We start from the raw sequence: 17,474 nt of genomic DNA, 5'->3' as shown, positions 1-17,474 counted from the left end.
ATTTTGCTTATAAAGAGAAATAAAAATTTTGAAAAAAATAGCTAAGTGGTGGGGAAAAGTATAAAAAAAATATATTTTATCACTGTTATAAAGTACTCTTTGAGCCATTTAACTTTCAATTAGAACATTTTCCTCTATCTCTTATAGTTTCGACGATACACGCTTCGAAAGAAAAATCCGATTTTCTTCAAAAAGATGTTTTACCCCCTAAAAGTGCATTAGGGCACGTATAAAAAAATACGTGTCCCTTATTTTGATCTGTATTACAATGTATTAAACGCTCGTCAAAATCGAAGGGGGATACATCCATAATACACGGACGGATGCGCGTACCATGTGTTATGAGGTGATTTTTAATTATTTTTGGAAAATGGAAACGTCGCATTATAACTTTGTCATATATCGTTGAATTCGTAATAAAATAAGCTTTATTTTGCTCATAAATAAAAATGAAAATTTTGAAAAAAAATAGGTAAGTGGTGGGGGAAAGTATAAAAAAAATTAAAAAAAATTTTTTTGTTCTTATAAAGTACTCTTCGAGCCATTTAATTTTTATTCAGAACATTTTTTTTCTATCTATTATAGTTTCGACGATATAAACTTTGAAAAAAAAACCGATTTTCTTCAAAGGGATGTTTCACCTCCTAAAAGTGCAAACGAGCACGTATAAAAAAATACGTGTCTTTTATTTTTATCTGTACTACAACATATTAAAAGGTCGTTTAAATCTGAGGCGGATACTTCGCGTACATTCCTTGTAAGATCCGTTCCTGACCGGTAATCCATTTTTTCTAAATTATTTTAACACTTTTCAGTCATAATATGTTATTATTAATTTTTATTAAAAATGCACAATTTTATTTATAAATTTTGAATGTAAATCGTATAATTTTTACACATATTATTTATATATAATTCCACGTATTTTTTTTTACAATTCAGGATGTCAGATCGCAAAGGCATGTGAGTGAACTATATGCGCTGTTTTGTTGCAGATCAGAGACAAAAGAGTAAAGGCGGCGGAAGTAGTTGCTGTTCGGCTTCTTGCTGCATACTTTAAGTGTCCCAGTGATTGTCACCGTTGGATCCGCGCTGCATAGGCTCAGTCACAGCGCTGAGCTATGGTTTCTAAGATTTCGTGTTGATGTACAACCGTTAGTGGCTGAGCTCCGTGAGCAATATAGCATTCGAAAAAAACACCGGATGAAAATCTCTCTCCACGCGTCATCTACGCCGACGACAAATATCGAGGAGAACAATGCGCCTTGCAACGATGCATTCCCCAGTGAATAAATCCTCCACGTCGTTTGGCCGATCGCTTATTTCGGTTCATTTGGTGGACGGTAATGCGTGCAACTCAATTGATACGTACTCGCGAGGGAAATCCACTCGAGAAGAAGAGCGGACGAGCGGCGCGTTCCGTTACGACAGGTCGAATCGTCGTTGACTTGACGATTAACTGCTTGTCGAGAAAGATATTCGAATTATGCCGATAGCGATGGTATTGACTAACTTGGACCTTATTTTGGACGCTAGGTGGCTCCTGTTGTGATACACAAATGAACATAAAAAGGATTTGATCAGTCGTAAATTTTATTAACAGCTTAAATTGAGGATCAATCAGTTATTTTCCTCTATCGCTTTCTAACTTTGATGACCGCTGCGACGTTGCGATATCGAAAGAGAAGGAAAAAGAAAGAAGAAATATGAAATTGTTTGTAAAATTAGTTTATAACTAATTGACCTATATATAACTGAATTTCAGTTAACGAGAGTTAACTAAATAATTTTATTAATTGCTCCGATTTATTTCACATGATATTTCTTCTTTTTCACAACATTTACATTGTTAGGATGTAAATGAAGTAATCGTAAATATAGATAGTGATCTTAATTGAATTTTGCTTAAGGATTTCTTATCCTTTCTCTAGATTATATAACTATAACTATGATGTCGATAAAGAAGGAAAACGATCGTAAATTTAGTTGACGGTCTTGACTAAATTTTGATCGGCGATGCCTCATTTTTTTCTATATTACGGCCGTAGTTGTAATACCGCGAAAGGGAGAGACATTATCCGTAAATTACTTAACACTCAGTTAACGTTGATTAACTTTGGTTAATGTCTTCAGTTAATTTAAGTTTCGATTGCTCGCCCTCGACTTGATCTAAATCAATTTAACTCAGTTTTGCGTCTATCTTACGAAGCAATTGTAGAGTTGGAAGATTCTAAACTTAAACGTCAGATAACTTTAATTAACATTCGGTTAACCGTGATTAAGCACGATTGTCGGTGTTTGTGTAACTGACCTCGAATGTCTAGGAGGGCGATGCAAAACAATTATGCATTCGCCACAGATGTTTGTAATCTCATTTTGTTCATCCCGTATATAAAGAACTCGTATATGTACGGTAAGACGAATAGAATTTCCAGGGAAAGAGAGAAACTGGGTAGCGAAAGACTACGTTCCGTTCTAAGAGTACATCTGAGACGCGCCTTGGAATGGCGCTATAATGCTTAGAAACTCAACCACTATCACAGTACCGCAGCATTACGATAATTATGTAGACGGGATTGTGTGCATGCTTGCATAAATTGAATGTATTGCATTCGAGTAAGAAAGAGAAAAAAGAAGCGAATGGGAGCGAGTGAAAGGAAGAAAGAGAGCGCGCGAGAGAATCGAAGAGAATAAAAATTTATGTTGTGATATGCAGGTAGCGATTATATATGTTATGTATAAATATATAAATATGTGTGTGTGTGTGTGTGTGTGTGTGTTTTGCGCGCGCGCGCACGCGTGTATACACAGGGCGTTCCTAGTCAGTCGTGCATTCGGTCGATAATACTTAACGCATTGATAGTTAAAAAGAATTGCACGTGAAAAAATTTTACAGTGGCAACAATGAGCTCTTTGAGCAGGAGACTGACTTGTAAAAATGCAGACGTCACTTTACTGTACATTTTATTCAACATGACGTTAATAGACACGTTAAGATTGATGAAAAATTTGAGGTATTTGCTGGAATTGGGATATATTTCTTTTTACTGAACATTATGAGCGCACGCTTCGCGCGCACTATTTAGCTTATTTTTTACTTTTTCAAAATAAATTACAATGATTACAAATTATTTACTAACTCCGCGATGACAATCGCTTACGAAGTTAGTGCAGTGAAAGAATTGCAAAAAAGCGTCAACAATAAAATTTTAAGATTTTCAAGAAAACTTTGAGAGATGCGAGTATCATTTAACACATCTTTTTTTTAGAAAGTGATATTGACTATTTATGTATTTATCATCGAACAAGAGCGTGACTGACAAGAGACTTCCTGTATATATAGAATGTTGAGATAGAAGAATGCGAAAATTTGTGGGGGTATGTTCCTTGCAAGTTTAGCAATTTTTTTTATAAAAAATTTGATACCATCATGCATGGCATGTCTTTAAACTTTGATTATCTCAATTATCGAGTAACAAATCAAACTTTATTTTAATGTAAATTCTATTAAAATTAAATAAATAAGTATGATAAATTATAAATTGGAGTAATAATGTATTGTTAATTTTAAGTGAAAGTAAATTGAGATAAATTTTTAAAAGCTATTTATGCTACACTGAGGAAAAAAATTGTTCACTTAATTGAATACTATCAGTTCTAGTATTTTATTTATTTTAATTACATAAATCCTGACGTTCAATTATTTATAAATATTTGAATTGAAGTTTAAGCATTTTATGTATTTACGAGTAAGAGTTAAATGGATAAATAATATACATATATGTTTAATATACACGATAAACATATATTAGAATATATATATATATATATATATATATATATATATATATATATATATTTGAACTGAAGAAATTTTATTAAGTTAACATTGTAAACAACTTTATTTCTCGATGTACATTCAATCTACTCTCAAACAAATCTTTATTATTTCCTTGTTTAATTTTTTTGTTTGTTTGTATTATGCTAAAGAGCTTCATCTAGCGTTCAAAGTTCGTTAAAAATGAATAAAAGAAATCTTAATACTATAACGTAACTATGACTTGAGCACAATTGTTTCCGAATTGGATGAGAAAAGTACGTTTGCGTACTACATATTCGTATTTCTTCTCTCTCGACAAGCTGTACATACGTACTATTATCGAAACCGCGAGTGCACGTCGGCACGTACATTCCGCAACGTTTTGGCACGTGCGTTGGCGACGTACACGCGCGATAGTATGAGGCACGTTGACGCGCAGTTAAGCTCTCATACGCATAGATGACTTTATTATCATGAATTTAAATTGAAGTAATATTATATGACGCCACTTTGAGAGTTTAGTATATTCCGGAGTATAAGATTATCAGAGAAGAGAGAAAGAGAAAGAGGGAGAGGACATTGGATCTCTAATGAGTAGTTATATGATTAAATGAAAACTCAGATATATTTCCTGTTATATATATATAAATATATTCCCTTTTTTTCCCTACTCCTCTCTCCCAAGTCGAATTCCCTCTATTATTCTACCTTCTCTTGCCCAAAACCCTCCCCTCATCCCTTCGTGTTACCCGTCCACGCGAATTTGTCGGGCCTAGAACGTCGCTCTCGTTAGACCCAAGAATAATAATTCCACGCTATGAATTTACATGCCCATTTCGAATATCAATCGTAGTTAGATCTAATCAAACTGTTACGACGAATACGTTGCGATTCTGTATACACAGATACACTGAAAAAAATTATTAATTTGACTATAACTTGACTTGATTAAATTTCTTAGTTCAAGTTTTTGTATATTTAACAAATGCATAAAATCAGTGTCTTTGATTCGATATTCTCTATGTATAAGAAATAGTTTCAATATGTCACTAATCAAGGAATAGCGTTAGTAATTTTCAAATGGTACAACTATCAAATAATTGAAATTACTCTTTGCAGAGTAAATTGTTTAATACAAAGAAAATTACTAACGTCGTCTATGAATAGTGATAAACAGCAACAACTTGAATACACTTTTTTTATTTAGTAGAGAGCTGTATAATATATTTAAACTTCATTCAAGTATTTATATATTTAATTCACACACATAAAAAATACTTTAGTTTAAGTATTTATATATTTAAAATTAAACCTATTTTATAATAATTTATAAATACTTGAACTAAAAAAATTTAACCAAATTGGAAAATTGGTTAAATTAATAACTGTTTTTTCTCAGAGCACCGACACACACATACACACACACACACACACACACACACACACACACACACACACACACATCACGTGCATGCACTCGCACGTAACTCTCTAAGACGCTATCTTATATTAATCGTACTATAACTCTTACGAAATGCATAACTGTGTATATATATATAACGCAATGTTCTTACCGTAGTTAAATTTGCGAGAACGAAGAAGCCAGAAATTTGTGCGATCAAAGCGCAAATTATATATTTAATTTATTTCTTATACACACACATACACTTACACACACATAACACATACATGCGCATATACACACTCGCGAAGCGAAGCGCAAGGTTGCCACGTTTGTATATTTCGAAATCGTTATTACTACTTGCCTGACTCATAAACCTGTGCCATACCGGAATTCTTTTATCTCGCTCTTCCTTATTTTTTCATATTGCTATCCCTTTTCTCTCGATCCTTCCCTGCTGCGATTGGGTTTTAACGCGCAAAATATTTTGTTGTACTTTTAGAAGATTGGTACATGTATTAGAATTAGCAAAAACGTTTCATCAATTAAAACATTGATACTAAGTTCAATGTGACTAAACCTCATTTAAAAGATTCCCCAGTCTTTTCACATAATATAGAAATTTGATCAAATTTTGAGACTAAGTTTATAATTAATATATAAGCATTCCTGAATTTTTTAAAAAATTTTTTACTGTATTTTATTTTAAATCACTTTTAAAAATAGTTTAGTTATATGGGAAAAAAAGTTATAAGTAATTTAATCAGAAACATAATATAAGAATTTTGAAAAATTGTGTTAAATTGAAAAGAATGAAGTTTTACTGTAAATAATTTTTGTGTAAGAGTATCAAAAGTTTTTATCCAAATTTTGCCAAGTGATTTATACAATTATACATTTCTTAAATATGATCACATTAATGAAAATGTAATAATTTAGTTTGTTGTTACATTAAAACCATAATCAGAAACAATCCTTTTTCAATTTCTTTCAAATCAATATTTTTAAATAACAAATAACAATTTTTAAATAATAAATTAGTGTTACATTGCTTAAATTTTGTTTATTATTTATTATTTATTATCTTGAAGATGCCAAAAGCTTTTTTGTTAAAAGATATATATGAATAAAATGTTACATGATTTTCCTCTACTTTTTTAATTTGGAGAACTTTCTTAAGCTATGCACTTTAATAATTAATTCTATCAAAGTACAGAAATGATTCTAATTATGTCAAATTAAAATTAAATTGAATTTAGAACGTATTCAAGTTTATGTAAGATAAGATTAAGATAACTTTATATCATATTATGCCATCGTAACACATAATTGCGTTAAATTTCTTGGTGAATTTTTTTAGTTTTGTCATCACGATATATCATATAATATCGTTGTTTTTGCGTTCTATTTTAAGACAAACAAAAGCTTCTGAGTACACGCGTTCGCGGCAGGATAATGTTATCTCCCTCCATCTATTCCTATCGCTTATCTAAACGATCTGTACGGTAAAAGTCTAACGAATACATTGTATATACTGTGGGTTTATGAGAATGGCTTGCACAATGCACTCATTACAACTTACTCATTGTTCTTATGTTCGTTCCACGCGGTATTCATTGATTTTTTTTTTAAATTATATATATATATATATATATATATATATATATACATATATATATAAAGCGTTACCTTTAATAAGCGAACACCTTGACACATCATTACTTTCTGTCTATGCCCCGCCTCTTATAATTCGTATTTTTTATTGTAAGATCATAAGATGTAGATTATCTATAAAATGCTGTTTATATAGGGAAACAAATTGTTTAGTTCGTAAGATTTTAAGATTTGCGAAACAGAGAGGAAGAGAGTGTGAAAGTAAGAGAAAAAGTGAAAGTGAGAACGCGAGAGAGATAGAGAGAAAGCTATACATCACCCGGTATGTTGTGAGCTTGCGGAAGGGATGCGTGGAGAATGAAGAAGACTCTATTAGTCCTATCGTGAATGTACTATTAAAAACAAAAAGATGTAATGAAGAGTTAAAAAGTATTCTTAAAGATCAATCGTATTGTATTCATTTCATTGTACAATTAAGCTGCTTAATTAATCCAAGATTACAAATAGGTTACCATTTATGTACCGAATTTGCCCGCGACCTATACTTTAATGAACATCAACTAATAATGACGAAACGTTAATATTATAATTTCTTATACTCATCAATGTAACCATTATATATAACTTATTCTATTGAGTACCAAGTTATAACATTAATGTTAAATGATATTTATTGGAAGAGGAGAAAAAAAAGAGAGGAAAAGGAATCCGGGAAAAAATTTTCTATACATAATTATATATCAAATATCTGCACACGCGCACGCGCGCGCGCGCACACGCACACACACACACACACACACACACACACACACACACACACACACACACACACATACATTATATATACATTTATATATACTTATTCATATATAATTATATGTATATCCATTTATATATATATATATATATATATATATATAATTATCAGGGAATGAAAAGTTATTTTTTAAAAATAACTCTTTACCGAATCGAAAAAGTAACTAATTACTGTTACTGACTCTCAAAAGTAACTCGTTACCATTACCGTTACATAGAAAGTCACGATTCGTTACTTTTCCGTTACTTTTTTTAAATTTTAAAATAAAATTAGATTATGTTTAAAAATTTTAATATAATTTTAAACTTACAGTTCTTAAAATAAGTAAAACTACAAAAATTATATAGGATTTTCTGGATAAGATTCATATAGGATTTAATAAATATAAACTTAATACATTTTTTATCAATATTTTTAATAGGAAGTTAACTACACAAAAGGTTAATTTTATCACAAAGGTTTGACTTTGTAATGTAATATAAAAGTAAAACTATGAAAAGGTTTTTTTACTTTAGTATTACATTTTTATCGGTATTAATTTAGTATTTACTTTTAACAAAAGTTGGTACTCCATTATGTTGTCATGTAGATGAGCTCTTGAATGTGATAGTACAGAATTATTTATACTAAACAGTCTGTGATGCATTGCAAAGTAATGCCGTATTAAATTTAATGAATGCTTTTTTTAATTTGGGAAAATCCTTTAATAATTTGATGTCAGACTTTTTTAATTTTAAAAATTGTTGCAGTTCTCCAGATTCAAAAGCCGATTTTGATCGATGTAAGTTATGGTTTATTTTACAACTATTCTTATAAAACGATTTTAAATATAACAACGAGCTATGAGTATTGATTAAAAGTATATTGAAAATTACATCATAAATTAAAAAGTAACAATAAAAGTAACTGTTAAATTTGTTATCGTTACTAGAAAAATGTAACTACGTTGCCGTTACAGTTATAAAATATAAAAAGTAACGCCATTGTCAGTTCGTTACCTAAAAAAAGTAACTGTAACGGTAACGGCGTTACAAGTCATTACTTCTCATCCCTGATATCTATTATATATACTAGACAAAACAGGCGCATACTACGCATACGCTACAAAGCTTCTAATATTACATAGGCCTAGTTTACACCGAGCACTTGATGCGCCTACTAACTCGTAACTTTCTATTAATTTATCTTACTTTCGACGATGCGTGAATACATGATACATATATTTAATTATCTCGATTCATATTGTACCAACTTAATATACTATTTTTTAAATTTATTGCCGAAATTAAGATAATTTAATAGAAAATTACTAGTTAGTACGCGTATCAAGTGCTCCTTGTAAACTAGGCCATAATTTCATACAAATTACAAATTGAATATTACACTATTAACCCTTCAATATACAGTCAAAATATATGATTTCCGCAATGACAGTCGCTTACGAAGTAAGCGGTGAATGAGAACCAATTAGCGCCACTTAAAAGTGACAACCACAGATATCTATACTAAACTAGATCGCTAACCTGTGGCATTAGCATATGACAGTATTGAGGCAGGAAGGATATCCGGTTTCAGCCATGTTACCTACAACAAAATGGCAGCTCCAATGCCGCTCTAATGCCGCTCTTGCTTGTCATTATGGCACGATATCGAAAAAACACACTCGATAATCGCAATTAATATGCTCAACGGTGCTCAGCGGTTAACCGGTTTAGTTGTCAAACCTGTCAAACACATACGCACTAACCTAATCTACGCGTAGACGCCATTTTCTTGTTGGGTAAGATGGCCGAATCCGGATATCCTGCCGGACACAGCTATTCAGCCGAAGGTAGCGATCTAGTTGTTAGATAGATATCTGTGGTGACAACAATAAACTTTAAGAAATCAAATATCGATGCAATGCACTTCTTCAGATATAGAGAGAAGATTTCAGATATTTCAGATAAGTATTTATATATGAATATATTTTATATAAATTGATTATATATGAAAAAAAACTTTTTTCCGGGAAAGATCTTCACAGCGTCTGCACTCTTTATTTGCATTTCTTACCATTTCACAAAAAAATTAATTTCAAATTATTGTTATTGTTGAGGGCATTGGAATACACAGAGTCTCAAGAATAAAGTTTTAAATAGTTAAGATCATGGATAAACATAATAGTGGAAACTGTTATGTTTATTGTTAATACATTACTGAATCGAGTCGATACAAAAATATCTCGCACGCACAAAGAAAGAAAAAAATAAGCGCGCGCAAAATACACGAAGAGACGATGATAACGAGAAAAACAGTGATACTAACAACTAACAAACAAAAGCAACAATGACATTTGGTTGGTATTCTTAACAGTTATAAACGGTAAAGGCTTCTGCAATTTATCTTCTAACTTAGCGCTGTGCGATGTTATTATTAAGCGTGTTGGTTCAAGAACAAAGGCTCTTAAGAATTGCTAATATTTAAAAAAAAAAAAAGACTTTTGGTTATTAAAAGTTTTCTTTATTAATCAAAATAAAGATTATTTCTGTTTAAAGTCTTAAAGAGTTGTGAAACGCATACATAACATTAAGATTAATGATTTACACATAAATATAAACAAATAAATATATTTATATTTGTATTGCTAATATATGTACATATATCTCTCATGTAAAATTTAACAGCAAGTTGAATACATCACTATCAGAAGTGTTGCCAGAAATGGGAACAGCGCTTTAAATGAGTACTCGCATAAATGTATTTAATACATTTAATATAAATCGTCGCAGTTATAAAAGTTAAGACGCAAGAGTAGATATACGCAGCGGAAGAGAGAGAGAGAGAGCTGCAGCGAACGGGAAAAAATATAGAATAGACGCTACGCATCACATGCTTCAGAAACTAACAAGGAAACATTCAGAAGTATCCGCCTCAGATTTAAACGAGCTTTTAATATGTTATAGTACAGATAAAAATAAGGAACACGTATTTTTTTATACGTGCCCTAATGCACTTTCAAGGGTGAAACACCCCTTTGAAGGAAATCGGTTTTTTTTTTCGGAGCATGTATCATCGAAACTATAAAAGATAGAGAAAAAATGTTCTAATTAAAAGTTAAATGGCTCGAAGAGTACTTTATAACAGTGATAAAAAATTTTTTTAAATATTTTCCCTCACCATTTACCTATTTTTTTCAAAATTTTTATTTTTTTTATAGGAAAAATAAAGCTTATTTTATTATAAATTCAATGGTATATGACAAAGTTATGTTGCGATATTTACATAACATTTAAATGCAGGTTTGGGTACTCAATCAACACACAATATTTTTTTAATGTTTTTTTAATATTTATTTAATATTAATTTTTCATTGTACAATTCATTATAACAAAAATATTTATTAAACATTTATTAAATATTTATTTAACATTAAATATTTAAAATAATGATTTAGAGAAAATATTTATTTAACGATTATTTAATATTTAACATTTATTTAACATTAATTAATTATTTAAAATAATGATTTGGGAAAATATTTATTTAACGTTTATTTAATATTTATTTCACATTAATTTTTTATTTGAAAAAAGATTTTTTAAAAACATTAATTTAACATTTATTCAACACTAATTTAATATTTATTTTATATTAATTTTTTATTTGAAAAAACATTTTTTGAAAACATTAATTTAACATTTATTCAACATTAATTTAATATTTATTTTATATTAATTTTTTATTTGAACAAACCTTTTTTAAAAACATTAATTTAGCATTTATTCAACATTGATTTAATATTTATTTTACATTAATTTTTTATTTGAAACAACAATTTTAAAAAACATTAATTTAACATTTATTAAACATTAATTTAATATTTATTTAACATTTATTTTAATTTTTTTTAAATAAACGTTTTTTAAACATTTATTTAATATTGTTTAATTATTTATTTTTTATGAATTATTTAATTGGAAAAATGATTTTAGTAAGCATTTTTTTAATGTTTATTTAATATTTATTTATTTATTTATTTTTGATCTCTATAAAATTATTTTTATTTATTATTTATTTAACATTTAATTTATTTATTTTTTAATTATTATTGATTTTAAAATTCGCGCGATTAAAAAATGTTTCAATAACATCTATAAAAATCAGTAAAATATTAACTTTATTATATATATTTATATAAATAATATACTTTAATTATATATATTTCGTCTTTTCGATAACATGTATTGACCTGATCTATCAGTGATGCACACGTATTAGCACAAAGTGTTTAATGTCATCTCTCATGATGATCTGTGAACACTTTATGCTGATATGTGTATATAGATCAAGTCATACGTTATTGAAAAAATGAAATATGTATAATTAAAGCACAGTATGTATATAAACAAATATAGAATTATAATTCTTTTTTACTAATTTCGCAAATGCAGAATAGCATCTGGAATAACTTTTCTATTATTTGTTTAAATAAGAATGCAATTAGAAAATATATATCAATGTAATACAATAATTAAATTAAATATAAAACAATTTTTATTAAAAAAACATTAAAAAACATTGTTTGTTTATTGAGATGTAGATCGAGGTTTTTTCATATATGGACCTACTTTGTCTATTGATATGAATATTTATGTTTCTCAACAATACTATGATGCACACAGCACCACGGGACCGCATACCTTTTTCTAGACGTCTTAGAATCAACATTTGAAGGATGTCTGCAGACGTCTATATAAAGTCAATTTGCAGTCAATTCTGAAAGCCTAACTTGGATGAGTCGACTTACAGTCGATATATGGACGGTTGTACTGCCATTACTTTATTAAAAAATTATGATATTGCGATGTTTCGGGAATATTACTGGCATATGCCATGAGATGTCGCAGGTATATTGTTAATTTATGTTTCTGCAACATTTCTGTAATATTGCATTGCAATCTGCAACATTGCAACATTGCTGAAATGTTGCTGCAATTTTCTGTGCTGTATGGGAAGTAATGGCAATAAAGAGCCAAAGTAGAATATTCGCGTATAATAATATATTAATTTAACTCATCCATAATTATTCATCCGCATTTAGCAAACTAAGGTCGGGCGACGTTACTAAATTTTCCGCTGAATCTTTACATTCCCTAACAACACAACCGTATGTCAATTATAAGTCGACTCATCCAAGTCAGGCTTTCAGAGTTGACTGCAAATCAACTTTGCATAAACGTCTGCAGATATCCTTCAAATGTTGACTCTAAGACATCTAGAAAAAGGCATGCAGTCCCGTGGTGCTGTGTGCATCATAGTATTGTTGAGAAACATGAATATTCATATCAATAGACGAAATAGGTCAATATATGAAAAAACCTCGATCTACATCCCAATGAACAAACCATTTTTTAATTGTTTTTTTAATAAAAATTGTTTCATATTTAATTTAATTATTGTATTATATTGATATATATATTTTCTAATTGCATTCTTATTTAAACAAATAACAGAAAAGTTGTTTCAGATGCTATTCTACATTTGCGAAATTAGTAAAAAAAAACTATAATTTTATATTTGTTTATATAAATATTGTGGTTTAATTATACATATTTCATTTTTTCGATAACGTATATTGACCTGATTTACTAATTATATACACATATCATCAAAGTGTTCACAGATCATCATGAGAGATCAGTTTACAGCGATCACACAGACCAAGCAACGTTCACCGGAATCGCGCTTGGAAATTTTTGAAAAAAATTCCCGAAATTCTTTTTTGCAAAACATGTTTTTAAAAATGTTATAAAAATATTGTTTTGTTTATTGGAATTATGTGGTATAATAATATTTGTGTAAATATTTTGGAAAAATTTATAACATTACAATGTTACTGGGATGTTTTAATGCAATATTTCAAAAAGCGGACATCTTAATGTTACTGCAATCTTCCAGTAATGTTGCAGCAATGTTTTGCAATCAATATGCAATATTACAATGTTTCAATGAAATCATTCTGCAATGTTTCTGCAATCTTTCTGTGCTGTATGGGATTAGTTATATTTATTATTTTGTACACAAAATGTTAATGTTTTACAACACCGTAATTATTGTTATTCTTCAGTTTCGTGTCATTTTGAAGCAACCAAGAGAAATATTTACAATTAAAAACATGTTATGAATAAATAAATAATAATTTCTTTATAATTTGTTTTCCGTACTTACTGTGACATATCAACAAAAAAATTTGACTAATTTTAGCGGTTTAAAAAAAATCACTTTTATTTTATTATTACTATTATTATTATTATTATAAAAGTATTATTTCAATATTTATTGTATTGTATTGATTTGCTTTTGTGCTCTTTTGCATAGTCGACGTCATGTAAGACAAATTTGTTTTATTGTGAAGTAATATCGAACGCATGGATGAGTAGGCCGTACCGTGCGTTATGGAGTGATTTTTAATTATTTTTGGAAAAATAGAAAGATTGCATTATAACTTTGTCATATAAAATTGAATTCGTAATATAATTAAGCTTTATTTTGCTTATAAAAAGAAATAAAAATTTTGAAAAAAATAAGTAAGTGGTGGGGAAAAATGTAAAAAAAATAAAAAAATTGTAAAGTAGTAGAGAGAGATATTTTGACTGTTGCTGTATCAATACAAATTGAACAAGAATGCCTTTTATGCTCGCAGCTAGGTCTTTGTGCTTGTATTATTTGTATGATTTTTATATACTTTCCTCAAGTTCAATGAAGGAGGTCTTATGTTTGAACCCTGGCTGAAGTGATATTTTTCGCAATAATTTCTTTACAGTTTTTTTAGGGGGGAAAAGGGTTAATATTTAATAATACGGGTTAATATTTAATAATAAGGGTTAATATTTAATAATAATAATAATTTGATATTACTTAATCTTATTCAATTTAGAATTGTGTTATGACTAAAAATTAATTCGAAAAATATGTTGTATTACTATTATAAAGTACTCTTTAAGCCATTTAACTTTCAAATAGAACATTTTCTCTATCTTTTATAGTTTCGACAATACACACTTTGAAAGAAAAAAACCAATTTTCTTCAAAGGGATGTTTTGCCCCCTAAAAGTGCATTAGGGCACGTATAAAAAAATACATGTCCTTTATTTTTATCTGTACAGCATATTAAAGGCACGTCGAAATCGGAGAGAGTCACTTCCATAGTGCACAAACGCGGACGGGTGCGCGTACTATGCGTATGAGAGGTTTTTAATTATTTTTGGAAAATAGGAATGTTGCATCGTAACTTTATTGAATTCGTAATAAAATAAGCTTTATTTTGCTCATAAAGAAAAATAAAAATTTTGAAAAAATAGGTAAGTAGTGGGGGAAAATATAAAAAACATTTTTTGTTGTTGTTGTTGTTATAAAGTACTCTTTGAGTCATTCAACTTTCATTTAGAACATTTTTCTCTATCTTTTATAGCTTTGACGATATACATTTCGAAAGAAAAAAAACTGATTTTCTTCAAAGAGGTGTTTTACCCCCTAAAAATACAAAGAAATACATATAAAAAAATACGTGTCCCTTATTTTTATCTGTATTACAGCATATTAAAAACTCGTTTGCTGAGTCGGACATTTCCGAACGTTACCTTGTAAGTTAAAATGAAGCCACACAGCAAAATGAAATCTGTAGAATCTTGTTACAATATCTAGCCGGGATATTGCAATATCTCAAAGATATTCTAAAGAGATCTGTATGTACGAGAGATATTAATAGGATATACTAATGACCGCACTTAACAAAACGTAGTGATATCACAAGGTTAAGTGAAATATATCTCAACGTTATTCCTGAGATATCTAAGATATTCCTGAAATATCCGAGATGTTCCTGAGATATTGTTCTTAACGTTAGCTATTCAACATATAAAAAAAAATTTTTGAAATGTAAGTATGGTTACACCACATAATTCCAAAACAATATTTTTGTAGCATTTTAAAAAACATTTTTTGCACAAAAAATCTCAAGAATTTTCTCTCAAAAATTTTCAAGTGGCCACCCATCCAAGTTGTGACCGCGGTGGACGATGCTTGATTTCTGCGACTGCTGCGAACTGGATCCCTCGTGATGACCTGTGAACACTTTATACTAATACATGTGTAGAACTGACAGATTAGGTGAATATAAGATGAAATGTATAATCGAAAAGATGAAATGTATAATTAAAAATCAATATTTATATAAGCACATACAAAATTATAGTTTTTTTACTGATTTTCACAAATGCGGAATAGCATTTGGAATAATTTTTCTGTCATTCGTATAAATAAGAATACAATTAGAAAAAAGTCAATGTAACACAATAATTAAATTAAATATAAAAAATTTTTTTGTTAAACATTTAAAAAGCATTTAAAAAATATTGTCTGATCATTAAGATGTATATCAAGGTTTTTTTTGCCCACAGACCTACTATATTTCGTATATCGATAATATTTATGTTTCTGGATTTACACAGCGTTTTATTTTTTTCATTCTTTACAAAATAAGAAAAATATTGATAATAATTTGTTCAATGTTACTTCAACGTTACAGTAACATTAGCATTTAATATAGAAAAATCAATATAGATTCAATATTGAAAAAATATTCACACTTCAACATTCAACATTGCAAAGTATCTACAATATCTCCGCAATATTGCATTGCAATTTGCATCATTGCAACATTGCTACAATGTTGCTGCAATGTTCTGTACTATATAGGGTGTATGTACATGCATACACGTATGTACATACATACGCCCGCTTTAGGAATTCAGTTCACGAATGTCGATCATATAGATGAGAAGATGTTGCGTACTTTCAGAGCACGATACTGATTTCCTTATAATATAAAATGTCCGTAAATTTATTTTTATTATTTTATAAGTCTTATATAAACAAGATATCTTAAAGACGTCTGAAAGATATCCTATCTGTTTTGGACATCTTTAGGATATCTCTAAGATGTACAAAATATATTCATTTTTTTAAGGATAAGATATCTTCTGAATATCTTACATGGGAATAATTTTATAATTTACTTATTACAATATACTGGTGATATCTTTAGAAAATTGAGATATATTTCGTATATCCGCAATAATTTTAGTATATCCTACAGATTTCCATTGCTGTGTGGGAACAGTATAGCGTGACAAAATGAAATTAGACATGTCATCGTAAATGCATAGAAAGCACTAATCTAATACTTTTCCTATCAATGCATTCGACATGAAGTATTCGTATGACAATATATACGCACAGATTGATTTTTGGCAATAAGGGTCAGCAAAGGTTTACATACTTAATTTTAAATTTGTAAAGACAAACAAAAAAAATTAGATTTAATGAAACAGGAGGAAGTTTTTTATTTGCTCTTTCTAACTTTATCATTGTCTTAATTCTAATAATTTTACGTATTCTTCGTGTTTCGCTTTGACTAAGGGCTTTGTCAACAAATCTGCTATATCATTTTATCCGTAGGTAAGTAGCTTAAATTAATCTCACTTCTATCTCTAATTTCTCGTGAAAAATGATATCTAATATCAACATGTTTACTTCGACCATGAAATACATGATTTTTGTTTAACTCTATCGCGTTTTGATTATCACAGTATACTTCGGACCCGTTACGCACGACTTAAATCCTATGTGTTCTAACAAACGTATTATATATATACTATTTCTTTACATACTTCGGATAGAAACATGTATTCGGCTTCCATCGCGCGACAGATTTTTGTTTCTTTGATTTCCAACTTATTGGACCGTTAGCTAATACGATTACATTTCCACTACATGAC

The 17,474-nt window shown here is 29.1% G+C and overlaps 1 protein-coding gene across 1 annotated transcript in view; it reads left to right on the top strand.

The window, feature by feature from the left end:
• The window catches only part of LOC105205048 (ubiquitin-like protein 3), a 108,122-nt gene extending 100,840 nt beyond the window's left edge, over window positions 1-7,282 (top strand). Inside the window, exon 4 of the mRNA XM_011174340.3 lies at window positions 996-7,282. Within this exon, the coding sequence (XP_011172642.2) occupies window positions 996-1,060 (65 nt within the window). The 3' untranslated portion in view covers window positions 1,061-7,282. The remainder of the gene's footprint in view (window positions 1-995) is intronic.
• The last annotated feature ends 10,192 nt before the right edge of the window (window positions 7,283-17,474 follow it).

Source organism: Solenopsis invicta, chromosome 14 (genome assembly GCF_016802725.1).
Source record: "Solenopsis invicta isolate M01_SB chromosome 14, UNIL_Sinv_3.0, whole genome shotgun sequence".
NCBI classification, from domain to species: domain Eukaryota; kingdom Metazoa; phylum Arthropoda; class Insecta; order Hymenoptera; family Formicidae; genus Solenopsis; species Solenopsis invicta.
The sequence above is the reverse complement of the archived record's forward strand: the minus strand, read 5'-3'. Positions and strand labels throughout refer to the sequence as shown.